The sequence below is a fragment of the Syngnathus floridae genome, chromosome 12, assembly GCF_059516105.1.
Source record: "Syngnathus floridae isolate MCC-2025c chromosome 12, RoL_Sflo_1.0, whole genome shotgun sequence".
Taxonomy (NCBI): domain Eukaryota; kingdom Metazoa; phylum Chordata; class Actinopteri; order Syngnathiformes; family Syngnathidae; genus Syngnathus; species Syngnathus floridae.
The window spans coordinates 1,120,248-1,145,536 of record NC_142424.1 but is presented as its reverse complement, the minus strand read 5'-3'; the positions used below and the strand labels follow the sequence as shown (position 1 = coordinate 1,145,536).

The window sequence follows — 25,289 nt, the reverse complement described above, 5'->3', positions numbered from 1 at the left end:
CAACAGACCAAACCATGTGCACCTTTGTGTCCTGCAGATGAAATTGTTGGTCCTGAGCAGCAGGAGTTACCTGTCTAGGAGCATTTCACACAACTGCCAGTTCGCTTCAGTATCAGATGACACGTGGTTACTCTCCCCAGACACTTTGATAACATAACGCTTTATAATTTATTATTCTATTGCACTCAAAATACACTTTACTTTGTCGTGAGCTTCCTTCTTGCACGTTTTGATGGCTTCCCATTGCAACAAATGCGTTCAAAAAGACAAGGGAGCTCTGTCTGAGGCCTTCCACAAGGGCCTCGACTCGGATGACGTGCGGCTGCGGTGCGGGCCGCCTGCGTTGGTCCTTCACGACGTCAGCAAGCGTCACAAGGCGTCTTTGGAAGGTGATGCCATAGCGGTTAAGTTGGATTTGGACCTGAAATCAAGAACGCAGCGTCAGCATTCAGGATGCAACATGAACCTTTTTTTTTCTTGATGACAAACGGGCTACACACCTATTGTGGGTCATGTGACTCTTGACGAGGTGCCCTGCTTCCAAGGCCGCCATGAGGGAGAGCTCCCCTGCCAGAACAGCGGCGCAGACCACGCGTGCCAGCTGCCGGGCGTTCTCGCCCGGTTGCTCGGGCCTGCTGCCTTGGACGCCCAGCATCTATGCACAAAGCACGAGGTCATTCAGAAAATTCCTTTTTTTTTTTCCCCCTGAGTTGTTGTTACCTGTAGACAGGCCTGCTGCGGCGGCAGGTTGGTGCCCCCGCCGACGGTGCCCAGCTCGATGGAGGGCATGGTGCAGCTGATGTAGAGGTCCTGGCCGTCGGCTCCGGCGGCTTCCATCTGCGTGATGCAGTTGGCGCTGCCGACAGTCTGCGCGGGGTCCTGCCACCAAAACACACTTGAGGCCTTCCACTCGACTAACGTCAAGTCATTTGTGAGGGTATTCCTCATGGAATGCCAAAGGGCTTTTTGGCGGAATGTGGACTCACCTGCCCGCAGGCAATGAAGATTGCCGCCACGATGTTGGCGGCGTGGGCGTTGAAGCCTCCGACGCTGCCCGCCATGGCCGAGCCCACCAGGTTCTTGTTGACATTGAGCTCCACCAGTGCTGCTGTGTTGCTCTTCAGCACCTTAAGAGCAAAACAAGGAAAAAAAACTCCAACAGAATGCAATTTAATTCTTGACAGGTTACTCTTTCTTTTTTTTTTTCTCCTGTTACCTCGCGAACCACTTTGGCAGGGATGGTGGCTTCGCACACGGCGCACTTGCCGCGCCCCAGGATCCAGTTGATGGCGGCCGACTTCTTGTCGGTGCAAAAGTTGCCGCTGACGGAGAGCACCTCCACGTCGGCGTGCTGCTGCTGCAGTCGGTGCAGAGCCTTCTCGCAGCCCTGCAGACACGTGCGGCAACATTTCATCAAACCCGTTGCAGTCATAGCCATAAATCAAATCATGTCTGGATGTGGGACGATACCTTCGAGAGCATATTCATGCCCATGGCGTCTCCCGTGTGTGCCTCAAAACGGATGTAGAGGTTCCTTCCCGCTAAGCTCACCAGCATCTTCTCCAGCCGGGCAAACCTGGTCGGGAAAAAAATGTTTTTTGTTAGCCCTGTCCGGTGACCAACTCGACGAGGCGTCGATCATCCGGCGCACCTGCTGGTCCGATCAAAAGCGTCTTTAATGACGGCCGAGCCCTCGACGCTCTCCAGCCACGCTTTGACCTCGGCGGCGCGGCAGGCCGAGGGTAGGCGCACCACGGGACCCCGGGTCATGCGGTCGGACAGCACCCGACTGCGGCAGCCACCGCTCAGCTGCAACGGCACGAACTTCAATTGGAGAAGAAAAAAAAACTTTTCTCTCATATGATTTGACTTACAGAGAGAGCCCGGCAGCCCCGGTTGGTGCTGGCCACCAGGCAGCCCTCGGTGGTCGCCATGGGAACGTGAAAAAGTTTGTCGTCCAAAGGTAGCGGGCCGGCCACGCCCACCGGCACCGGCACGTAGCCGATGACGTTCTCGCAGCAGGTGCCCATCACCTGCCAAATGGGAAGGCGTCAAGATCTCCACTTGAAATGGACGCGAGCGGAGGCTCACGCCGCCTTCACCTTGCCGTAGTCGTAGTTCTTGTACGGAAGCGAAGACAAGGCGGTGGGAACGGGAAGCTCGGTGGACAACATCTCCCTCCTGATAGCCACCCCCCTCTCGGGGGTCTCCAGCACAGCCTCCAGCTTGTAGGCGAGGATGTGACGTGACGCCACCAAGTTGATCACCTCGCTGTCGCTGAGGCAACGGGGCCCTTGCTGAGAACCACGGCAAGCGGTTACAACGTGGCCGGCCGTGAAATTAACGCTACAAGAGGCAACTCACCTGCGGATCAGCGAGGACGTCCAGACAGTCCTCCAACGTGCGCGGACAAGCTTCTGCTTTGGACGCATCGGTCGTCTCGGGACACGGATTGGCCTCCGCTGCGGACAAAGCCCCCCAAAAACAAATCAATTAACTGGTTAAATTGAAAATTCCCAAATGGGAGCCAATCACGCTTCTTACAAACAACGCTGTTGCCGATATGTCCTGCATGAGACCGATCAGGAGCTTTGGCTTCTTTCTTGCACATGAGGTTGAAGTCTGGGATTGCAACGGCGGGCGGGTCTGTCCTGCAGCAGCCGTCGGGCGGCGCCAGCCTGCGGGCGGGAGGCGAGCCCGCCGACGGACTCTTGATGGACAGCGACGACTCGGTCTCGCTCTGCTCGAAGAAGACGTACTTGACGGCCAGCAGCAGGGCCAGGCCCAGCGTGATCACCTGCTCCAGGTCAACCCTGAGGGACGAGAACAGCGGCGGGATGACGATGCAGTTATGGACGTGCCATTTTCTTTATTCAATTACCCGTTGAGCAGCAGCGGCCGAACGGAGGCGCCGTTCTCCAGCCTCTCAGGCGGGGAGCCCGCCGCCGTCCGATTGAGGCCGGGACCCTCGGCCGCCAGTCGAGCGTGAGCGTGGACCAGAGCCAGTCCCAGCGACTTGGAAGACAGATGAGCTTGTTACACTCCAGCCGACGTGTGGCTCCCGCTGCCGCGACTCACCATGATGAGCTTCACCCTCTGCGTGACGGGATTGGGCTTGTTGTGCTCTTCTTCGGCCAGCACGTGGGCAAAGTGGCTCAGCTGCCAAATGGGGCGACCCTCGCGGCTTTCCATCGACAACTGCAAGCACGCCATGGAAAAATAAGTTAGCCTCAACAAACAAGTTTTTATGCTGGCAGGTATTTTCAGCCGGCTTACTTCAAGAACCAGCGAGACGCAAGCGGGGAAGAAGGTCATGAAGACAACGTAGTTGGCCAGCACCGACATACAGCCGAAGCAGCACATGATCTCCAGCTGTGGCACACCTGGAGAACATGCAGCCACACAACATCAATCATCGTCGTCGTCGTCGTCAGCCGAGGCGGCGTGTCCTACCTGACATGGTGCCGATCCCGATGACCAGACACTCCACCAGAGCGTCCAGCGTGAAGGTGGGACCCAAGATGGCCATGCCTTGAGAGATGTTCTCCCTCACCTCCTCCTAAGCACACACGCAAAATGAGCCCACCGGCGTAAAAGCTCCCTTTGCGAAGCGGACACGTCACAGTGGGTGCAGTCACCTGAGAGTTTGAGCTCAGGGCAAACTTGGCAAGCGTGCAGGCTTTGGACAGGTCGATGAGGAGGAGGAAGAAAGGAAGTGCTTCACTGAGCGAGGAAGAGGAGGAGGTTTAAGTCACAGGAAAAACTCATTTCTCCAAATGAGGGTTGGATGTAAAGTTAGAGACTACAACTGATGTGAAGGACTTACTTGAGGCCTGTCAGCTCTCTGCCAAAAAAGTGGATGACGACCGAGCTAAAAACAAAACTGGAGAATAATGTAAATAAGCCCGCGATACCTGCCGGGAGACAAAAACAAATCAATAAAAATAATAAGCAACGACAGTACAAATGTCTGTAGCGACGCCGCGATACCGACCCAGAATGTACTTGGAGCCAAGCTGTCGGAGGTTCCTAAACTGGTAGTAGATGTAAATGAGAGCCGCGCAGCGCGTCACAGTCAAGATGACGGTGTCGCTGCTGTGGCTGGCCTAAAAAGGAAACACGTACAATCAGGATTGGACAAGGAACGGCGAAGAGAGCGACTGGCGGCGCGAAAAGCTTCACCAACCTCTCGCTCCACTTTGGGACAGTCGTTCCAGCTGCACACGTAGTGGCTGGTGGCCAAGCCGTTCATGGACATCAGGCAGACGCTGAGCGCCAGGGTACCGATGATCACCTCCCACGGGTGGGCGGCCACCAGCAGGCCATGGTGTCGGAACAGCCGTGCCAACATGCTCTGCGGGGACAAGGGCATCACACTACATTAATAGGTTTATTCCTTCAACTTTAACTGGAAACTGTAACTTCCATATAGCCTTCTTTTTAATGCAGTTCCAAAACTTAAAAAGCGTTTATACTGTCCACTGCTGTCAAAACAATAATAAGGCAACGTGGGGTGAGATAACGACGACAGACAGCTAGCTAGCGTTCAACGGACAGCTGATAAGTACAAACACTTACACACAAATATAGACCCCGTCACCAATGTCGTTCTATTCGGAGCGTCAACTTATATACACTGTGACAACGTTCAAGCTAAAGCTAGCGCATTAGCCACCCGTCACGCCTACCCTACTTACGACAGTATGGCCGACAAATAGTTATTTGGTTGATACGCAGAAACATTGTGGCAGATATAAAACATACATACATTTAAAAAAGCTTTCCAGTAGTCAGAGACTTGTTTCCATGATAATAATTCAGTATCACGTCCTTTCCAAGGAAGTGACGGTTCGCGAGTTTTGCAATACAACAAAAAATGCTGTAATCCGGAAGTGATGACATAGGAAATACGTCACTTGCAAAGGAAGTCGTCGACGCCATTTTGGTACGCGGGGAAAAGGGGTCGACGTTGTCGCTTTAAAATAAGGCATTTAAGAGAAACTCATATAATTGTTTGACAATTGTAAAATAAAAGTGTTAATTTATACATTGATACGATTTCTGTTTGTATAATATAGTTGTTAAAAAACAAAATTGACAGGAGTATTTGTCAAGTAATAAAAAGCCTCCAGTTGATGGCAGTGTTGTTATACCATTTATACAGTTATACAGCACAGTACCGTTTAACTTTACTACACATCACACTCCATATCAAAAGAATCGAAAACAGATATTCATATATGGAACTCCTGCTCTGTGTACGGACCTAAGAGGTTATATGTTCATATACTGCATTTACACGATGATTGTGAAAGGTCGCCTTTGTTTTGTTTATGCAGCAATTTCTCGCAAGGCGATGATGTAGTCAGGGAAGTGGGTGAGGGGCGACATATACAAACATGTAATTATTAATCATCAATAATCAAGCATTGCAGTGGAGTTGGTGCAACGTTATTTGCAAGTCATGAACACAAAGAAAAAACAGACTTACGTCACGCTGAAATATTAGCCAATCAAATCGTGGCACTGGCACATTCATATTTGCATGCATAAGCAACAAAAAAGCACGGAAACGTCGCGCGCAGGCAAGGCATTGTCACCCAATCAAAACGTAGCGTCAGCACAGTCAGCCAATGAAAATCTGGCGATGGCAAAGTTTTATTTGCATAGACGGATTATAAAAGTGTTGTCACTTCCGTCCACAGCATCCGATATTACTGTTATTTGCAGCAATGCCTGAACCCGCGAAGTCTGCCCCCAAAAAGGGCTCTAAGAAAGCCGTCACCAAGTCCGCCACCAAGCCGGGCAAGAGGAGGAGGAAGGGTAGGAAGGAGAGCTATGCCATCTACGTGTACAAGGTCTTGAAGCAGGTCCACCCCGACACTGGCATCTCTTCCAAGGCTATGAGCATCATGAACTCGTTCGTCAATGACATATTCGAGCGCATCGCCTCCGAGGCCTCCCGTCTGGCGCACTACAACAAGCGCTCCACCATCACGTCCAGGGAGATTCAGACCGCCGTGCGCCTCCTGCTGCCCGGTGAGCTGGCTAAGCACGCAGTATCCGAGGGTACTAAGGCCGTCACCAAGTACACCAGCTCCAAGTAAACTCGATGCGGCAAAGCTTCAAACCAACGGTTCTTTTAAGAGCCACCCAATTTGCTCTAAAGGGTACGCACGATTTCAACACTGATGTGAAACCCAGACTGCTCGACTCGGAATGTTAAAAAATATTAATATTGTTGCATGATTAAAAATGATTATGTCCCATGTACACAAATAATTAATGCTATGTTATGATTTATTGTAGGTGGGAAAATAATTGTAAGATGCTCAAACTAAAATTGAACGTCTCTCCAGTCATGGGACTGTTGTGAGTTCTACATTTGGTCCCGTGGTCAAAGTGCTACTAATTTAATTGTATACTACACAAACAGCTCTTTTGAGAGCCAGCACCTCATTCAAAGAGCAATATCAAACATCTCATAACGTCAATGAAAGAATGTGACTACAGTACAAGGGCATAGCAACAGACACCTTTAACACAGACAATTTTAACACAATCTAGATTGGCTACAAAATATTTTGGTATTATTACAATCTAGATTGGCTACAAAATATTTTGGTAACGCCTTAAAATATATACCTACTATCTACAACGGCACGTGGATGCACATAAATCACTGCTTTTCATTCGCCATTGTTGTTCGTAAGGGTGTCTACGTTCACTTTAAAACTGACAAAACAATAACTCCGAAATTATGACGTCATTAATCTGTTTCGGGAGGGAGGGGTGCGGTTAGTTGTGTTCGGTGCTGATTGGTTCAATTCGTCCAATAGAGAGGCAGCCTTTTGACGCGGGCTCATCTTAAAACTCACCAATCAGCGCGATCTCGCCTGGATAAAATCCGCAGCTCGCCATACTCGGGGCATTCACGTTAGGAGAATAACTAAGTGCGTCAGTTAAGATGGCAAGAACGAAGCAGACAGCTCGTAAGTCCACCGGAGGTAAGGCTCCAAGGAAGCAGCTGGCTACTAAGGCAGCCCGCAAAAGTGCGCCAGCCACCGGCGGTGTCAAGAAACCTCATCGTTACAGGCCCGGCACCGTGGCCCTGCGTGAGATCCGCCGCTACCAGAAGTCCACCGAGCTGCTGATCCGCAAACTGCCCTTCCAGCGCCTGGTTAGGGAGATCGCCCAGGACTTCAAGACCGACCTGCGTTTCCAGAGCTCAGCCGTCATGGCTCTGCAGGAGTCTAGCGAGGCTTATCTGGTGGGCCTGTTCGAGGACACCAACTTGTGCGCCATTCACGCCAAGCGGGTTACCATTATGCCCAAGGACATCCAGCTCGCCCGCCGCATCCGAGGCGAGAGGGCTTAAGCTTCACCAACACAACCACAACGGCTCTTTTAAGGGCCACCACATTGGCAACTAAAAGTATCATTCCTCCATTAAGTCAGATAAAATAACAAACATATCTCAATTTCCTTGCAATGCTTTTGGTTAAAACAAATGACCTACAACATTACATTCATGTAAATAAGAATGAAGTTTGATTCAAAGTGGAGCCTCTATTGAAAAAATACAATCTTCAATCTTAAATTTGAAAAGTAATTTAATTCTTGGTGTGTTATTGTAATTGCAATGTTATCTTCTATGATACAGACTAAGTACTGGTTTGAACATTAGGCAAAGAAACAGCTTCCCAAAATAATGAGTTATTAAGTTTGATTGGTATAGAGGTGTTTTCTTGTTTTACTCTTACCCAGTTGGCTATGTAATTTGATTCATTTTTAAAAGTCAAATTTTCATTGACTCAAACTTGGCACGCACTTCATGTAATTCAATGCTTTGGCAGCTCACACTTCAAACAAAGAACACTGTCTTGACAGTGGAAAATGCCGAGAATCGCTCGCGGACTTCAGAACAATGGCAACCGTTTCTTGTTGCTGATTGGACAGCACTTTCCCCGCATACGCCAGCCAATCAAATCGCAGCAGCTTTAAGTATAAGTACGCCGCTCCACTGAAAAATCCGATATACTTTCTTCTCACACGGCAAGCAACATTCAAGATGTCTGGGCGCGGAAAATCAGGCAAGGCTAGAGCAAAGGCCAAGACACGCTCCTCCCGTGCCGGCCTTCAGTTCCCGGTGGGTCGTGTCCACAGACTGCTCCGCAAGGGCAACTATGCCCAGCGCGTCGGGGCCGGCGCTCCTGTGTACCTGGCGGCCGTCCTCGAATACCTGACTGCTGAGATCCTGGAGTTGGCTGGCAACGCCGCTCGCGATAACAAGAAGACCAGAATTATCCCCCGCCACTTGCAACTTGCTGTCCGCAACGACGAGGAGCTCAACAAACTGCTCGGCGGCGTCACAATCGCTCAGGGCGGAGTGTTGCCCAACATTCAAGCTGTGCTCCTGCCTAAGAAGACTGAGAAGGCCGGCAAAGCCAAGTAAACTCAGCTACAAGCTAATCATCCGCAAAAGGCTCTTTTAAGAGCCACACACAAGTCTGCAAAGGGTACATTTCCATATTGTGTAATCTTATCGCCTGCAATATTATTACATTTAGGTAGGAGTAATCTTTCTTTATACTGTGTCGGCTACTGCAAGCACTTGTCCATCATACACAGAATGGGCTAGAAAATATGGTCCCATATAAAAAGACAGAATGCTCAAGCACTGCACACCATACACACTGCCATCACTTTTGCACATTTTGCAATTTTCCTATTCTGTATGAATGTCATATCTTGCCTCATCAATGCCGCAATAAATGTTTTTTTGACCTTTCAATCTATTGTGACTACGCCTCAGTTCTAAAGGTTAGGGTTATGAAACTGACAAACAAAACAGAACAAACTATATAGACGATAAAAGACATCGTGGTAACGTCTATATTACACCATTGAAAGCGTCATATAGCAGCCCGCCATTCTCTTTAGCCAATCAAAGTGTGGCGCTCGAACAGACTCATTTGCATCAGAGCCCCTATAAGTTCTCTGGCTCAGCCACTGTCAGGACAAACAGACCCCATCAGCCGATTTTGACTAACAATGCCTGAGCCTGCGAAGCCTGCGCCCAAAAAGGGCTCTAAAAAAGCCGTCACCAAAGGTGCTGGCAAGCCCGGAAACAAAAAGAGAAGGAAGGGAAGGAAGGAGAGCTATGCCATCTACGTGTACAAGGTCCTGAAGCAGGTCCACCCCGACACCGGCATCTCCTCCAAGGCCATGAGCATCATGAATTCGTTCGTCAACGACATCTTCGAGCGTATCGCCTCCGAGGCCTCCCGCCTGGCGCACTACAACAAGCGCTCCACCATCTCTTCCAGGGAGATTCAGACCGCTGTGCGCCTCCTGCTGCCCGGTGAGCTGGCTAAGCACGCCGTGTCCGAGGGCACCAAGGCCGTCACCAAGTACACCAGTTCCAAGTAAACGCGAAGCGGCACAGCTTCAAACCAACGGTTCTTTTAAGAGCCACCCACTTCACTCTCAAAGAGTAACTTCTAGAACTATAACCAAACTTGAGCTGTTAAAAATTCAAAGTCGACTGGAACAATTGGACCTATAAATGCTTTACTAAATTTCTAAAGCAATGAAGCGTTCAAAGGAATTGGTCAATTTCTATGAACTTGTTCAATAAGCAATGCACGTGCTTTAATTGTTTTGTAATCAACTAATTGTTGAAATAGACTGAACAAACATTGACGCTGTGAAAAAAATTGTATAACTTGGATCATGAATAAAAACATTTTAACTGACGTAAAAGTGTCTGAATTTCATGCCTGTTGGTCGCCGACATGTCAATTGTTTTATACCGATATAAATATATACGCTTTGTCTCGAAGTCTTCAAATAAATAATCTTATATAGTTATAGTTTTCGCTTTTGTATCGTCTACGTTCGCTCTTTTAGACCACACAAGGTTTGTCCAAGTGGAGTTGCCGTACAACTTGCGTGGAAGCTGTACGTCACCCGTCAACAGTTTTTACGTACCGACAAGCTCAAAAAAATGATACTTTCCTAATTAAAACCTGACGTACTTAAGCCTGGACAAAGTAAATCCATCATTACATTTTTAAAGAATGGAATATTCTTTCAAATATTCTTGTTCGGTTAAACTCTTGGTGTTCCTTAAAGCTACTCGGCCTTGGTTAGCTTAGTTTAGCATCGTTTAGCTTGCTAGCTGCTAACAAAGGAGACGAGTTTGTTCAACGAATCCACTCAAAGATCAGGTTTGAACATCGAATGAGAATGCGCGCAAAACAGACAGTAAAGTGCGAAGAGGAATGTTGTGGAACAAAAGAAGAGATCGCAGGACAATGTCAAGTGCTGGACGCGGATTGCGAGAGGCCTCCACTTGTGCTACACGGAGCAGGTTTGCTCACTTCTGTTCCAACTTACGACAATGACAATGTAGTTTTTGTAAAGCATTTGTTTTTATCTTCCTTTGACTTGATCAAACCATGTATGTTTGTCTCATGTCCTGTAGACATCAGTGAAAAAGATCCTGGTCCCAAACAGCTGAAGATGGAGTTTGCTGACATTAAAGAAGAGAAAACTTCAGAGCCCATTCAAGTCAAAACAGAGGAGCAGCCGCAGGGACCACACATTAAAGAAGAAGAGGATTTCACAGAGTTGCCCGTGACTGGTGTCCATTTCAAGACTGAAGATGAAGGTCACTACGGGGAGGAGGATGTTGGGACAAAGCCTCCAAGCAGCAGCTCAAATCAACAAATCAAAACAGAAGCCGATGGCGACCACTGTGGAGGGTCAGAAGCAGAAAGCCTGTTAGCTCCACTATCAGATAGCGACGACATAGAGTCGGACTCCCCTGACACCGATGATGAAGAGCATGATATGACAAACAAACGCTGGAAATGTTCTCAGTGTGACAAAACGTTTGTCTACAAGTCTCTTTGGAAAATTCATATGATCGTCCACACTGGAGAAAAACCTTTCACTTGCTCAGTTTGCGGTCGGAAATTCTCTCAAAAGGGAAGCTTGAGAAGACACGCGTTAACACACACGGAGAAGAAAGCGTTTGCCTGTTCACTTTGCGGCCAACAATTCTCTCAAAAAGGAAACTTAAGAAGACACGCAATAACACACACGGGAGAGAAACAGTTTTGCTGCTCAGTTTGTGGTCTACGATTCTTTTACAAACACTCTTTGACCAATCACGCAAGAACGCACACCGGTGAGAAAGCCTTTGCCTGCTCGGTGTGCGGCCGAAAATTCTTTCAAAAGGTGCACTTAATTTCACACACAAGAACACACACGGGAGAAAAGCCGTTTGCGTGCGCATTCTGCAATCTGCGCTTCTCTGTCAAAGGGAATTTACAAATACACACAAGAATACACACTGGGGAAAAACCTTTTTCGTGTTCAGTATGTAGTCAGAGGTTCTCCGAGAGCCGCGTTTTGACAACACACATGAGAACACACACCAGAGAGAAACCTTTTGCCTGCTTGGATTGTGGCAAATGTTTCTCCACAAAGGCAAACTTAAAAACACACACGAGAACACACACTGGTGAGAAACCATTTGCCTGCTTAGTTTGCGGGCAAAGATTCTGTGAGAGGCGCACTTTAACCACACACACGAGGACACACACCGGAGAGAGACCATTCGCCTGCTCGATATGCGGCAAACGATTTTCTTCACGGAGATACGTTCAAGCGCACATGAGAACGCACACTTGTGAGAAACCTTTTGCCTGCTCAGTCTGCGGTCAACGATTTGCTCACCAAGGCAACTTAAACCGTCACACAAAATCGCACAGTGGAGAGAAACCTTACACCTGCTCTGTGTGTGGCAAAGGATTCCCTAGAAAAGAAACATTTACGGCGCACACAAAAACACACACTACCTGTTCAGTTTGTGGTCAAAGTTTCTCTCGTAAAGATCAGGTAAAAAGACATATTTGTGCTGGTGAAAGTCGCAGAGATCTATGAAGCGCAAAATAAAAATAGACATCTGCCATTTTGAGAGTCGTTTCAATGACCTCAAATAATTTACTCGTATTTTATCTGCTTGCATTCTATGTGCTCGTGCTAAAGAACTTGGAGTCTTAAAAGTGTCAATGTGATCCTGAATAAAATACAATTTTCCAGACGTGACAGTAAGAATTTATTTGGAACGTCATCAAGCTTCCTATGAAAAGGTCAGATGTCAACTACGCTGAGTGGACATCAAGTGTTTTGTTTGCTGCTCTGGCAGTCTTCCCTGTGAGAATGGCGACACCAAGTGGACAATAAGTATACTACAACACACTGCATGTACTGTACACATCATACTACTAATGAATTGGCGTATTTGAAAGCTTTTAAGAAATAAATAACTACCACACACGTATGTTAAAATATGCTACACTAAGTTCAAGAAAGGACCACTGCCAAGAAGAACAATAAAGTCGCCACTGCACTTTTAATAATAATGATTCAAATCCCCCCCCATGCTGTTATACAACACGCTGGAATATTTCTATATTACGTTAACCATATACAATAAAACAAACGTCATTTAAAGTTATCGCTAAAGTTTGAAACTTAATTCAGTCAAAACAAGAAAACTTGGCAAAAACGCGCTTGGTTCTAATTGAATTGAGCCTTCTCGGTTACCGTAGGCACGCCATTTGTAGCTGTCGCAACTTGTGCTCACTGCTCGCACTTGACTAAATACTTCTCCGCCTTGTGTAGTAAACCACGAAGCCTGGATACACTGCGTGGCCCGCTACCATATTAGAGCAAAACATCCCCCATCCGATGCGTCTCTCGTCCGTGCGCCTTCACGATTCTCGGCCCTGGCTTAGTTTAGCATAGCCTAGCTAGGGGCTAACAAAGGAGATGCGTCGGCTGCCAACTGCTTGCAAAGCAAAGATCAAGTGTGAGCATCAAGTGTTGCGCTAATCGTGTGAAAATGTCTGCACGCGCGACAGTAAAGCAACTTGGGGAGAAAAAGCAGAGAAACGAGTCACAACGTCACCACCTTCTGATGGACGCCGCTTTCAAGAAGCCCGGAGGTGGGTGACACGGAGCACATTTGCCTACTTTTAATTTTCTTTACTGTACTCTTCAAATTACAGTACGGTACTTTTCGCCCTTAATATTAACATTTATATTCATTACACTTTAAGTGGATACGGTTGACATCACATGCGTATCTATATTTTTAAAAGCATTGTTTCATTCAACATTTGGTGCATAACATGAAACCAAAATTCGCAATATTTTACCTTTGCGTTTGGGCGACCGTGAGAGCCTCCTTCCAATTCAAACAGAGCAGCTGGCAGGAATCACCACTGACTTGGGTTGAGTTCAATCTTGTTGGGCTCGGAGCCTTTCCTTCGCTCATCATCAATTGAATGCAAGGGCCTGTAGGAAACAAGAGCATATGAGTAATCCATGTGTTCACAATTCATTGGCATAAACACATTATCGCGGCGATATTTTGGAAGAAAAGCGCACGAAACCCACCTCGGGCAGCAAACAAACATTTCCCCCCTCGCGTGCCCTGACAACTTCCGCCTACCCGCACGCATGCCAATTTGATTGGCTCTCAGCAGACACATGACCGAGGCGCGCAGAATTTCAAAGATGATTGAAGAGGCAAGAGCATTCATATCTACGAAATGTACAAAAATGCACAAAAACACCCCAACAAATTGCTTGTGCACTCCGTTCTGGCTGAACAATTCATAACATTCAAATTGACATTGAAATGTGGTAGAATTGAATCCTTCTGACCAAGTTGAGGCGTTTCTTCCTGCGCCCCGTGCTAATGCTAATTGCAATGTTGTCTTGTGTCCCGCAGAGATCAATGAAAACCGTCTTGGTCCCGAGCGGCAGGCGCCAGAGCAACTTGACTTTCAAGACGTGGAGCAGATGCAGCTTCCCCACATCAAGGAGGAGGAGGAGGAGGAAGAGCAGGACGATGATATTATCGAGTTGCTATTGACTGGAGTCCCATTCAAAAGTGAAGACGAAGATCGATTTGAGGAGAACAAAGGAGCGGAGCCTCGAAGCAGCAGGAGCTCAAGTCAACACATGACAAGAGAAGGCGATGGCGACCACTGTGAAGAACTGCAAGCGGACAGCATGTTAGCTCCAATGTCAGATAGCGACGACACGTCTCACTCTCCTAACACTGATGATGATGAGCAAGACTTGACATGTCATGCCGACAACAAACGCTGGAAATGTTCTCAGTGTGGCAAATCATTTGTGTACAAGTCCCTTTTGAAAACCCACATGATATCCCATACTGGAGAGAAACCTTTTGTCTGCTCAGATTGCGGTAAAAGATTCTCTCATAAGGGACACTTGAGAACTCATGCTAAAACACACACTGGTGAGAAACCTTTTGCTTGCTCAGTTTGTGGTCAAAGATTTTCTCAGAATGGAAACCTCAGGACACACATAAGAAAACACACGGGAGAGAAGCCTTTTGGCTGCTCACTTTGCGGCCAAAGCTTCTCTACACAGGTGAGCTTAAAAACACACACAAGAACACACACTGGTGAGAAACCGTTTGCTTGCTTAGTCTGTGATCAAAGATTCTCTGAAAGGGCCAACTTGAGATCGCACACAAGAACGCACACAGGAGAGAAGCCTTTTGCCTGCGCAATATGCGGTCAGGGATTCTCTCAGAAGGGAAGTCTAACTATACACACGAGAATCCATACCGGTGAGAAACCTTTCGCCTGCTCTGTTTGCGATCAAAGATTCTCTGAAAAGGGAACCTTGATCAAACACACGAGAACACACAGCGGAGAGAAACCTTTTGCGTGCTCACTTTGTGGTCAGCGTTTCTCTCAGAAGGGAAACTTAAAAGTCCACACAAGAACCCACACTGGTGAAAGATTTTCTGAGAATAAACGGAAAGGGTGTGTCGGTGAGTGAGCAATGGAGCCTGCAATGAAAATAAAGAATCACAGCAACATGAGTCTACTGCGCTTTCTATTTGGTGTAAAACAAGACATTTACACATTCTGTGCATGTTCACTTGGTCAAGACTTTTGTCTTATTTCTAGCAACCCTCATTTGAAATTTAATGCATAGTTTAAAATCCTACTAACAAACCACATATGTCATTTGAAACCCCACCCCTTTGAATTTAAAAGCTGACTCCAGTTGAAGCAAGTTAATAAATCTTACGTCGACTGTCAGTAAAGCTAAAGTTGTGTGCACTACCGTTTATGTCCACTAGACGTCGCTGTTTCTCCACGCATTGATTGTAATTGAAGCGCACACAAAGGTCACGTAGGACAACAAAATCAAATGAACTCAAAACGCCACAAGCAATTGTACCTTTCTCTGTTCATCCAATGTCCAGCCTATCCATTTAAGCTCCGCTGATGACGTGGCACGGAATAGATAGCCTGTAAAAACAAAAGCAAAACAAAAACTTCATCTTTAGACACGACATTTCAAACTCCGAGATCCAGACCATATTCTAATAATAAAAGTAGACGAGCTGAACGCTAACATATAATGCAAAATGCCATTAGTGGGTTAGCAAAAATCATGAACCTTTGCTTTACCACACACAGAGCAGCAACACACACAAAGAGAGCACACATATACTCACAAGTGTGCGTTCTCGGAAACTATTTTTGGCGGTTTGTCAAAAAGTGTCCCGAGTGAACCTTTCTCCAAAAGTCAAAGCCTTCTTGTTATCATCTGACGCGCACACGTCCCCCTCATCCCTCACTCCAACCTCTCGCGGCCTCTATCCTTCTCGTCAACCTTGAAGAGGCGGCCGAGAAATGCGAGCGTCCGCCTGCTCGCCCGCCTGGATACGGTCAACGCTGAGATCTGTGTAGCGCCTTCACATAAACCTTGGGTGATGACACCTTTAGTGATACCATGCAGAGTGGGACACATACAAAAAACCACTACAGGAGAGAGAGAATATATGCCTGTGAGTATTTTTGGATTTCACATGACACCTTCGCATGGAGCTTTGTGGTCTGCGCACAAGCATGAGAATGTTAATGAATGACGCGTTGCTCATTGGCTAATAGGATTCCCCTTCATCGCTCTCTCCCTCCCCAGGCGGTAAACAGAGTTGGAGGGAGGAAAAACACGTACGTGTGTGTGTTGGTGTGTGCGTTTGTTGGGGGAGGAGAAGTGAGGGCGCAGTGATTTATAACATCAACTCTTGCTCGTGCCTTCTCTCCCGTAGCAGGGCCGCAAACACATCCATTACAAAAGTACTGATGTTAATGGCAATTGTGTGTGTGTGCAGGCACTAGAGTGAGTACACACCTTTGTGTGAGTGTGCACCGCCGTGATAATCACACACTGCTGGCTGAATGGGAGGTGAAGGTTACTGAGGGTCTTTCCCATAGAAGCGTGCAAGTGCGTGCGTGTGCGTGTGTGTGTGTGTTTCCGACTCAAGAGAGTCAGGCGAGGCTCCAAAGCCCTCCGCCTCATTTATCAATCAATAATGTTTGTTTACAGCGAGCAGGCGCTTTGGAGCGCCAGCATGAAAACATGGCGTCATCAAACTTGTCCGCAGCCATGTCCGACTAACAAATGAAGAAAAAGGACATTTGTTTCGAGATTTGGTGTCATCTGTCCACGTGGTTGAAATTGTTCAAGGGGTGCTGAAGAGTGTTAAAATAAGCCTTCAATGGTGGCTGCTTCAAACCAAAATGGCGGCCAACGGTGAAGCATCTTGCAAGGGGATGGGTGCATGCTGAAGATTACTCGGGCCTTCCGTGCGTGCGTGTGTGTGTGCGTGCGTGCGTGCGTGAGCCTGTGGTGCGAAGCCGGCTGTCTCCTCTCACATTAGCCTTTACATTAAAGGCAGTCAGGTGGAAAATGAGTGCGGACCTGAGCCACCCCGTCCACCCACCTGGCCCACAGCCAGGGGATGAGGAGGGGCTTTAAGAGGATGAAGCGTGGATGGGGGGGGGGGGGAGAAAGTGCATTGACTTTTTTTTTTTTTTTTTTCAGTATGTCTATCCTTGCAGATCAAAAATGGTCAATACGTCTTTTGCATGAGGTGGACGGTCACCTATCAAATACCCGCAACGGAATTAAAATGGGATATTAATAATTAAAATCCTATTAGAGTAAATTTTTCATGAACGGGAATTAAAATGCTCTTCCTAATGAAAAACTAAAATCTTAAATTGCATGTTGGCCGGGGGGGGGGGGGGGGGGGGGGGTGTTGTTCATGCCACACTGATGCCAAATTGTCTTTGTTGTTGGGTTAGTAAAATTTGAATTCCAGTTTTTATTCCCCCCCAAAGGTATTTCTCTGAATGGACCTTGAAGATACAGTTGAGCATTTTACGATTGGTTGACTGAAGATAAAATAGTCTTTGGTGGAAGTTATGAATGTTTAGAAAGAAAAAAAAAACATTTGTTTCTTAGATATTTGTTATAATTTTAAGAGTCTTCAATTAATAAATTGTTCTGGTTTAAAAAAAAATAAGCATGTTGTGTTCATAAATTTGTAAAATGTTAGATTGGCAGAGCAAAAGCCTTTGTTTTAAATATTTTTAAGTATTTCATATTTTAAAAAACTGATGATATTTTAGAGCGCAACACATTCAGTTATCATTGAGGTATTCAATCTATCTTTGATGTCTCTTTAAAAAAAAAAGCTTCAAGTTTTAAGAGAGCATTTTTTATTATCGGTGCTATTTACACAAATAGTACAAGCCTTCAATCATGCTCACGCACATGAGGTGGGCATTCCGTCGTTGGACGAGAAAGTTCCAAAAATGCCCAATCAAGCACTGAAAGTGGAGCTTTGCACTCACATCCAATCTACCTGCAGCACGTCAAAAAGTGTTACTTGAAACTTTTGCTTACCTCAACCATGCAGTGCACGCGCCCTCCGTGGTTTTCTTCATCATTTGCACCTGCCTGCTCTTTTTTTCTTCTTCTGGGTTTTAGTGGATGGCAAACAACATCTAGTGTTTTAGTGCCATCTTCTGAAATGGAATGTAAATTGAATGCGACGTGGATGACTAGACAGCGGTGAGTGGACGAGTGGCCATTGACGGACTGGGAGGTTCGTGTGCACTTTGACCCGGTTAGTAACCCTGACAGATTCAAATCCACTTCCGGCAGTGCTTAATCCGACATTCTGGGAACTTTCTCGTCGTCCGTCAGCAAAATGAGCGTCCGCCAGTTATGAACAAGCTTGAAATAATGATTGATGGGTACCCAGGCCACGGACGAATCAGAAAGTAGAAAAAAAAATTGTAAATTGCCCACCTCTGGCCAACACACACACATCCGTCCACTCATGACGTTTACAAGTATTTTGGAGTCCAACATAAAAAACAAAACCAAAAACAATGCTTTCTTTCTGGAAATGATGTCATAATAATACCGGACACTAGGTGGCGCTTTAGGCCCGGTGGCGGCAGAGGTGTTTTATTGGGGGGGGGGGGGGGTTGCCGGGTGAGGAGGTAGGGGAGGGGGTGCTGTGGGGGTGCTGCCCGCCACAGATGTTGTGTGGCCCCTCTTTTGTTTGCTCCCTTTAAGAGGCAGGAGACCTCAGCTGTTGAAGGAGATTCTCTATTATGGCTTCAGTGTGCTTTTGAAAATCATTTCCATTAAAACATGTCTTGTGAAAAAGGGAGCACGACAAAGGGAAGGTCGGCCGGAGGCGCGCGCGCGGACACAACAATCAACGCCGCCTCTGTGTGTGTGTGTGTGTGTGTGTGTGTGTGTGTGTGTGGGAAGAAAGGTGCAGACGCCCTTGTTTTAACATATGATCATCATGTTGTGGATGGAGTGGCACCAAAGTAAAAAGGGGACGCGCAGGGGGGGGGGGGGGGGGAGGCAGCCTTTTCATTCAAATTATCGCCCGCACTCATTTGTTCCATCTCAATGTCAGGCGGGCGGCCATTCCCCGCATTGGTCGGAAAATTCTCATTTCCAATTGCTGACTTAAAAGTGACCCGCATTGGGTGAACATAGCAAATCCAAAGGCCGTTTTTTTTTTTTTTGACCCAGCACGTTGTCAAGGTCAAGTTTTTGATCCAGCAAAAATGACCCACACTGATGAGTTAAAGCTACCAAGAAATGGGCTACCAGGTTATTATTGTAGCTTTTGATTTGAAAACAACTAATTTTATTAGCAACATTTTCTAAGAAAAGAAGCAACTGTATACTGTATATGCTGCATACATACAGACGCAGGGGGCGGGGTAACCACAATGTCAACCCTGAGCCGGCCCGGTAGTGTCCGATATTTTCCCGAGAATGTTACACTCAATTTACTTCCATTTCAGTATGCAAAAAAAATAGCAACTTGCTCAAATCCAGTGGTCAACGCATTTTCCGGCTCAAAATAACGTTTGGTTGGCTGGTTCCAGGGAGTCATTGCACTTGTGGTGCATAACCCAAATCAAATCCTCCATAAATCAGTTTTTTAATGGAAATGATGGAAGATGACTTTTGGGATCCTAGTTTGTGGCATATTTACGGTTTCCAGCACAAGTGTCCAACCTAAAGTCTGGGGGCCAAGTCTGGACTGCTACATCATTTTTTTGTGGCCCTCCAAAGCAAATAAAGTGCGTTTACTTCAGATTTGCTGCAAAATAGATTTGGTCTTGTTCATTTTGGCTGATAATTGGTCTCCAAGTTGCAATTTCCCTCAAGTATCAATGACTTGCAGCGCTTTGGCTATTTGGGGCTCTGTTTGTGTTTGTCTGAAATAGCCGTGATCAACTCGAACTCTGTTTGTGTGCCGTGAGATTGCGCTGATCTAAAATACGTGCCTACGAGGTACGGATGACAGGAAGGGGATAGGGTTGAAGTCGACTTGCCCTCGACGTGTGCAGCCGCTGCGGCTACGACGACTCCGGGGCGAATACAAGCGGGCAGCTCCAACTTAGCGGCTACAAAAGGTGACGGCTCGCTTTCAAACGCAAGAAACCAACTTGACGTAAAGAAAAAGTTCCTTTGGCGTTGTTGTGTCGACTGCGTTTTTTTTTTCTTTTTTTTGTGGCAGCATGTGTGCAGGACGGACTCAATCAAAGTCTTTATTGTAAATAATTCAAGTCCAGTATTCCAAGAAAGCTCGCCACGACTTGTCTCTACACTTCTAAGAGAGAGTCCAGCGGCGGGTGAAAAGCCGTCCGTTAGCGGCAAACGCTCACGGGTGGGTCTCTGGCGGCTGGCTTCACCAGGCCGCAGCCTCGCCCATCTCGGGGCCTTGGTGGGACATGGGGGCGCTGTAGCTGGAGTTACTGGCCAGGGAGAAAGGAGGACTGGGCCCGCCCCCGTAGGCCTCCCCCGGCCCGGGCTGCAGGGAGCCCGGCTCGGGACTGGGCGTCTCGGCGTGCGAGATCATGTCCGTGAACCTTTGGTCGTCCGAGGGGAGGTGGCCCGAGCCCTCCATGGCCCCGGGCCCCGAGCCCAGGATGTAGGGGGACTCGGCGGGGGACTGGGCTTGCGAGGACGGGGGGCCGTGCGGGAAGAAGTCGTAGTTAGTTGCTGGTCCGTAGTAGTCCCCTTGGTACTCTAGGAGAGAAGAAAACACGCGTTAGCAACGCCCTCAAAGACATCGGCAAGGATGTTTTCATCTGTCACGTTATTATGACTTAAGCTCTTTTGGTTATGATGTCATAGATGTGCTCAATGAAATTGCTGCCAAGACCGTCCGTCCATGATTCTGATATCAAAGACAAGAAGTTGTCTGTAAATAATATTGGCGACGGCATCATTAGCATTGTTGACGAAGACGTGGTCGCTCACATGTCGTCAATGACTAGTCGCCATTGTTGTCCAAGATGTGGTCTTCTTCTATCCGTTATGTGTCCTTGCCCGCTGTCTAGTCATCCACATCCCATCCATCTGTCCATTCGTCCTTCATCATCAAAGCACTGATGGTCTATTCTCATCCATCCGCTAACTAGCCGCCATCCCTCCATCTGTCCGTTTCCCTCTGACGTCAACACTTGACACCAAATATTCAAAACGCAGACGTCTCAGCACGGACGGAGCAGTATTCTTTCAAATCACACCCAAAGCCACCACACACACACACACACACACGTGGGTGCAGCCTCAGGCTCGACTTGGACTGAACTCTTTTTTTTTTTTTTCTTCTTTCTTAATTTTTCACACTGCAACAGTTGATTGAAAAGTTGTTTGAATGGAAATAATGTACCCCTGAGTCTGTTGCTTGGAGCGACCTTGGGAACAGGCAACGGGCTTGTGTTGCAGGCACTGTGCAAAGGGGACTGCGCACACACACACAAACACACACACACACACACACACGTATAAAGCCGGTCTAAGCGGCACCACAAAGGGGCCTGAAAAGCGGCGGGTGAAGAAAGCGAGAGAGCCAAAAGCGGCAGACCAAGGTTTTGTCTTCACTATACGCATGCGGACTCATTGAAGACTTGAAATCGGCGTCGGTGTTTACAAAAACGCCTACGTTCAGTTCATTGAGGGCTAAAACCTGTCTTTGATGTTTACACACATTGTTTTTGTTGTTTACAGATACGGGGACATTAGGGTCGCTCCGATGCTATTGACAAGTAAACGGCGATTGTGATGTGTAACGAAAAGTACAGTAAATTCATCAAAGACCGTCTCATCTTTGATGTTAGCATCAAGTGGTACGCTAAGCCATGCGTCGTTCCTGCCCTGGGCCCAGACTGGAAACGCTCGCCTCCCGCCAAGAATAGCGTCGCCAAATCCGAGCGAGGGAGCGAGCGGCGTCCAAAGCAGTTTCCGGCGGATTTGTTTACAAAGAGACTGATTGGAATAAACGGGTTCATCCTCTCAGCCGTGACAGGTGACAGCGACAAAGAGCTAAAGAGGTTTTTCGGGTGACGACGGAGGTAGCGCCTGCGACTCGGCAGCCACGTTGTCACAAGCGTTTTTTTGTTTTGTTTTTGCTTTTGGAAAGGAAGCGTCACTGACCCCCATAGTAGCCGTAGGCAGCAGGTCCCAAGATGTCCGGGTCCTCCAGCCGCCCCCCCAGGGTCCTCATCCTCCTCGGGCCCCGGAAGAAGGCGTGTCTGCGAGCCCCCAAAGCGCTCAGCTGCTTCATCCGTCGTTCCTTGGATCTTCGGTTCTGGAACCAGACCTGCCCGAAAAAAAAATCACACGTTCTTTAATGATTGCACCATCTTTGATTTGGATCAAAATGATGCTATTTATTGACCTAAAATGCTAAAAACTTTTGCTAACTTTGACGCAGGAGAGGATCATTTCTACTTCTTCAGCATGAATAGGCAAAATCGCCTTTGATATTTCCCAAAACACCTCTAAATTATTTTGGATGTTTCCGAAACACGCGCATTTGCATCGTAGTAAACGCTAAATTGTCTTTGATGTTTACTAAATTGTGTTGGAACTCATTTTTATTTTACCCCGTAAAAAAAATAAAAATAAATCGCCTTTTTAAAAAAAGATGAATGCATTTGCATGATTTCCAAAAATTTGCAAACAGTGTCTTGTTTTGGCCAGTGCTGCAGAATCACACATGTGCACAGCAGCCAGCCAGCCAGCGCCGCTGTCATGCATGTTAACAAAACGCACACACACACACACACGCACACACATGCAAAGGGCTGCACACCGAGGCAACACCTGCTTATTGAGAACAATCGGTGACGTGTTGGGTACATTTTTATGGAAATGCTCTAGCTCCCCTCAAGAGAGATCACACACACACACACACACACACACACACACACACACACACACACACTGGGGGAGCGTTGCTATTTAACACAAGCAGCGAGGCCCAAACGCAGCCTCCATTTTGGCTCGGTTCACCCCACACGCACACACACACACACACACACAGGAGGACCATGGCGTGAACACACTGATGGATGCAAGCACGGATGGATGGAGATGCACACGTACACATATAAGATGTGTGTGTGTGTGTGTATGCTGCACCGAGGTGGGAAAAAAAAGAGGGTGGTGGTGGTGGGGGCATATGTAAATCTGTGAAATCAGCGATAATCACAGCCAGCGCACAAAAAGCCACATCACACTTGGCAGAGATGGCGCTAATCATCCTGACATTGTGCATGCGCGTGTGTGAGGGAGTGTGTGTGTGTGTGTGGAAATACGCACGCACGCAGGCAGGCAGGGACGCAGGAGGGGTTCCCGCATGCGTGCGGTGGCCCCTCAGCTAAAACAAGACCACCACCTATGACTAATTTCACGGCTGTGTGACTGAAACAAACATTAAAACACACACACGCGCGGGCTCGTTGTGTTGCGATTGTGTGTTTTGTCTCGCTGGTGCGTCAATGTTAATTGGGAAAAGGAAATGGAATGCCTGCAGACATGGCGGAAAGACGGAACAATGCAATGTGTTTTTGCAAAGGTCACAAAGGAGTTTTCATCAAAAGAACACGACGAAAACATTCACTCGCAAATGGCTTCTCTCTTTTTTTTTTTCCCCAGCACAAGTATTGGGACGCCGCAGCTGATGATGTCATTTAGTAGCAACTGCTTTGAATTAAAAAAAAAAAATCTCATTGTGTTTTTAATGATTTCATTTAACGACACAATTAATTCAAAGAGCCTGTAAGGACATTTTGTTAAACTCATTCCAAATCAATTATTAATTAGAAGCTGTTTTTTTGCGCCAAAAGTGACACTTTTCACTTTGAAAACTCGTGAGAGCACCATTTCTCTCCATTTAATTTAAAACAGGACAATACTTTTACTTTTTATTTGATGTGTACACCAGGTGGCGCTACTTTTTCCTGTCCAACCTTTGCAAGGTGTATATATAATTTGGGCGATTTTCAAACCTTTCTACTTCAATATTTTTAAACTTGGGTATTACTTAAAAAGAGAACATGATTTGTTTTTATTCTATTCAAAGCAAGAGGCAGAATCGTCGCATTTTCCGCCATTTTCTATAAAGTGCGTTTATGTTCATAAAAAAGTGTATGTGAATAACAACTTCAGCTAGAAACATAATAATAAATATGAACCCATTATTATTCGTAACACACGCCGACAGCGACCTTTATAAAAAATAAAAAAAAATAAAAATGCCAATGCCACGGCTCGTCTTACCTGTATGACGCGCATGTTGAGGCCGGTCTCCTGCGCCAACTGCTCCCGGATGTGTCGCGTGGGCTTGGGCGTGGCCACGAAGGCGGCCTTGAGCGTCTCCAGCTGCTTGGCCTTGATGGTGGTGCGCGGGCCCCGCCGCTTGGCACCCGAGTTCTGCTCCTCGTTCTCGATATTATTGGTCTCCTTGTCCGACGACGTGCAGTTGTCCGCCTCCTTCAGCTCGTCTTGCAGCAAGCCGCCGTCCTGCACGTCCGGTGACAGGCTCCGGTCCGTGCACGACGACACTGTGACGACGGAGATGCGGCTTTTAATCAAAGTCGCTGACAAAAAGAAGAATCTTCGTTTTCTATTTGAGGGATTATTTTCTCAGGAATAGCAAGCAAATGTGGATTTATTTTATGTTATAATAAATAAATGTAATCATTTTCTGTGCGCGCGCGCGGGGGTCGGGACGTTAAAAACAATAGTTGCCGACGCGTAACGACAATAAAAATAGTCCTTAGAGGTGGGAAAAAAGCGCAAAAATAAACATTTGTGTAATTTGTCAACGATAAATAAAGGTTCTACATTGTACCCAAATATAGTTTTATTATTATTTAGCTTGGCTTTTGGTATACGTGCGAGATCCGTATGGGCCCTAAATTGTATATCATTTTGAGAACATTCATTAGAAAAAAAACACAATAACAATTTTGCACTGCATGCTAATATTGTATTTGATCAAATAATCATTCCGTAAAGTTCGGCCAAAGTGTTGATGAAGCTCACTTTCGTACCTGAGTTGAGGCTGACCTCCTTGATGGTGGCCGAGCTCAGGTAGTCGTCCTTGCACACAAACTTGTTCTCGTCGATGACGTAGAGCTCCTCGCCGGTGGACAGCTGCTTGTGGCACACCATGCAGGTGAAGCAGTTGAGGTGGAACACCTTGCTGCGCGCCTTGCGCACCAGGTCGCTGGGCGAGATGCCTTGCAGGCAGCCGGCGCACTTGGTACCGAACCGCCTGCGTGCCGCGCGCATATGCACACACGGGGGAGGGGAGGGGAGGGGGGAGAAGAATCAGAAGAAAACATTTGCAAGAGAGTCAACACAAACCAGGATTTGTCTTTGTTTGCGTCGCCGTTTGTTTGTTAGTTGGCGGGATTATGCAAACGGCGCAAAAGCGCTCGCAGGAGAGCTTCGCGGGAGGCAGCAGGCGGAGGCCGAGCGAGAAAACGGCGCAATAGCGAGGCGGCTTCGGACATTTGCGCTTA

General features: G+C 47.2%; 8 protein-coding genes and 1 long non-coding RNA gene across 10 annotated transcripts in view; 7 read left to right on the top strand and 2 right to left on the bottom strand.

The window, feature by feature from the left end:
• Positions 1 to 144: 144 nt before the first annotated feature.
• On the bottom strand, positions 145 to 13,373 carry LOC148389342 (3-hydroxy-3-methylglutaryl-coenzyme A reductase-like). Of its 2 annotated transcripts, none has more exons than XM_088391713.1 (20): positions 13,236 to 13,373; positions 4,187 to 4,354; positions 3,995 to 4,106; positions 3,827 to 3,914; positions 3,639 to 3,723; positions 3,454 to 3,559; positions 3,277 to 3,383; positions 3,079 to 3,198; positions 2,882 to 3,015; positions 2,545 to 2,813; positions 2,365 to 2,462; positions 2,103 to 2,297; positions 1,875 to 2,033; positions 1,652 to 1,809; positions 1,471 to 1,576; positions 1,217 to 1,387; positions 987 to 1,127; positions 721 to 879; positions 501 to 655; positions 145 to 421 (listed from the first exon to the last, which is right to left on the bottom strand). In XM_088391713.1, the coding sequence occupies exons 2-20, from the start codon at positions 4,349 to 4,351 to the stop codon at positions 370 to 372; spliced, it is 2,580 nt and encodes an 859-aa protein (XP_088247839.1). In that variant the 5' UTR covers positions 4,352 to 4,354; positions 13,236 to 13,373; the 3' UTR covers positions 145 to 369. The 2 variants fall into 2 exon arrangements, with proteins under 2 accessions (XP_088247839.1, XP_088247838.1); XM_088391712.1 differs by lacking the exon at positions 13,236 to 13,373 and adding an exon at positions 4,769 to 4,914.
• LOC148389347 (histone H2B-like) lies at positions 5,697 to 6,282 on the top strand. Its single transcript, XM_088391737.1, has one exon. It carries the CDS (start codon positions 5,733 to 5,735, stop codon positions 6,105 to 6,107), a length of 375 nt encoding a protein of 124 aa, XP_088247863.1. The 5' UTR covers positions 5,697 to 5,732; the 3' UTR covers positions 6,108 to 6,282.
• On the top strand, positions 6,418 to 7,772 carry LOC148389346 (histone H3-like). The gene has a single exon (XM_088391733.1). It carries the CDS (start codon positions 6,968 to 6,970, stop codon positions 7,376 to 7,378), a length of 411 nt encoding a protein of 136 aa, XP_088247859.1. The 5' UTR covers positions 6,418 to 6,967; the 3' UTR covers positions 7,379 to 7,772.
• Positions 7,935 to 8,477, top strand: LOC148389345 (histone H2A-like). Its single transcript, XM_088391735.1, has one exon. It carries the CDS (start codon positions 8,072 to 8,074, stop codon positions 8,453 to 8,455), a length of 384 nt encoding a protein of 127 aa, XP_088247861.1. The 5' UTR covers positions 7,935 to 8,071; the 3' UTR covers positions 8,456 to 8,477.
• LOC148389344 (histone H2B 1/2-like) lies at positions 8,988 to 9,765 on the top strand. Its single transcript, XM_088391736.1, has one exon. The coding sequence runs from the start codon at positions 9,055 to 9,057 to the stop codon at positions 9,430 to 9,432; it is 378 nt and encodes a 125-aa protein (XP_088247862.1). The 5' UTR covers positions 8,988 to 9,054; the 3' UTR covers positions 9,433 to 9,765.
• LOC148389343 (uncharacterized) lies at positions 9,925 to 12,115 on the top strand. The gene is made up of 2 exons (XM_088391714.1): positions 9,925 to 10,375; positions 10,490 to 12,115. Exons 1-2 carry the CDS (start codon positions 10,246 to 10,248, stop codon positions 11,953 to 11,955), a joined length of 1,596 nt encoding a protein of 531 aa, XP_088247840.1. The 5' UTR covers positions 9,925 to 10,245; the 3' UTR covers positions 11,956 to 12,115.
• The window catches only part of lhx5 (LIM homeobox 5), a 39,932-nt gene continuing 26,760 nt past the window's right edge, over positions 12,118 to 25,289 (bottom strand). Inside the window, exons 10-18 of the mRNA XM_088391717.1 lie at positions 24,816 to 25,039; positions 24,040 to 24,323; positions 21,910 to 22,075; positions 17,830 to 20,496; positions 15,310 to 15,380; positions 13,747 to 14,082; positions 13,477 to 13,624; positions 13,236 to 13,374; positions 12,118 to 12,226 (exon numbers count right to left, since the gene is read on the bottom strand). Coding sequence (XP_088247843.1) covers positions 20,156 to 20,496; positions 21,910 to 22,075; positions 24,040 to 24,323; positions 24,816 to 25,039 — 1,015 coding nt within the window. The 3' untranslated portion in view covers positions 12,118 to 12,226; positions 13,236 to 13,374; positions 13,477 to 13,624; ... (1 more) ...; positions 15,310 to 15,380; positions 17,830 to 20,155. The remainder of the gene's footprint in view (positions 12,227 to 13,235; positions 13,375 to 13,476; positions 13,625 to 13,746; positions 14,083 to 15,309; positions 15,381 to 17,829; positions 20,497 to 21,909; positions 22,076 to 24,039; positions 24,324 to 24,815; positions 25,040 to 25,289) is intronic.
• On the top strand, positions 12,601 to 14,939 carry LOC148389341 (uncharacterized). The gene is made up of 2 exons (XM_088391716.1): positions 12,601 to 13,022; positions 13,814 to 14,939. The coding sequence occupies exons 1-2, from the start codon at positions 12,920 to 12,922 to the stop codon at positions 14,899 to 14,901; spliced, it is 1,191 nt and encodes a 396-aa protein (XP_088247842.1). The 5' UTR covers positions 12,601 to 12,919; the 3' UTR covers positions 14,902 to 14,939.
• On the top strand, positions 17,931 to 21,776 carry LOC148389340 (uncharacterized). The gene is made up of 3 exons (XR_015861649.1): positions 17,931 to 18,052; positions 21,484 to 21,551; positions 21,641 to 21,776. It is a non-coding gene; the product is annotated as an uncharacterized LOC148389340 (long non-coding RNA).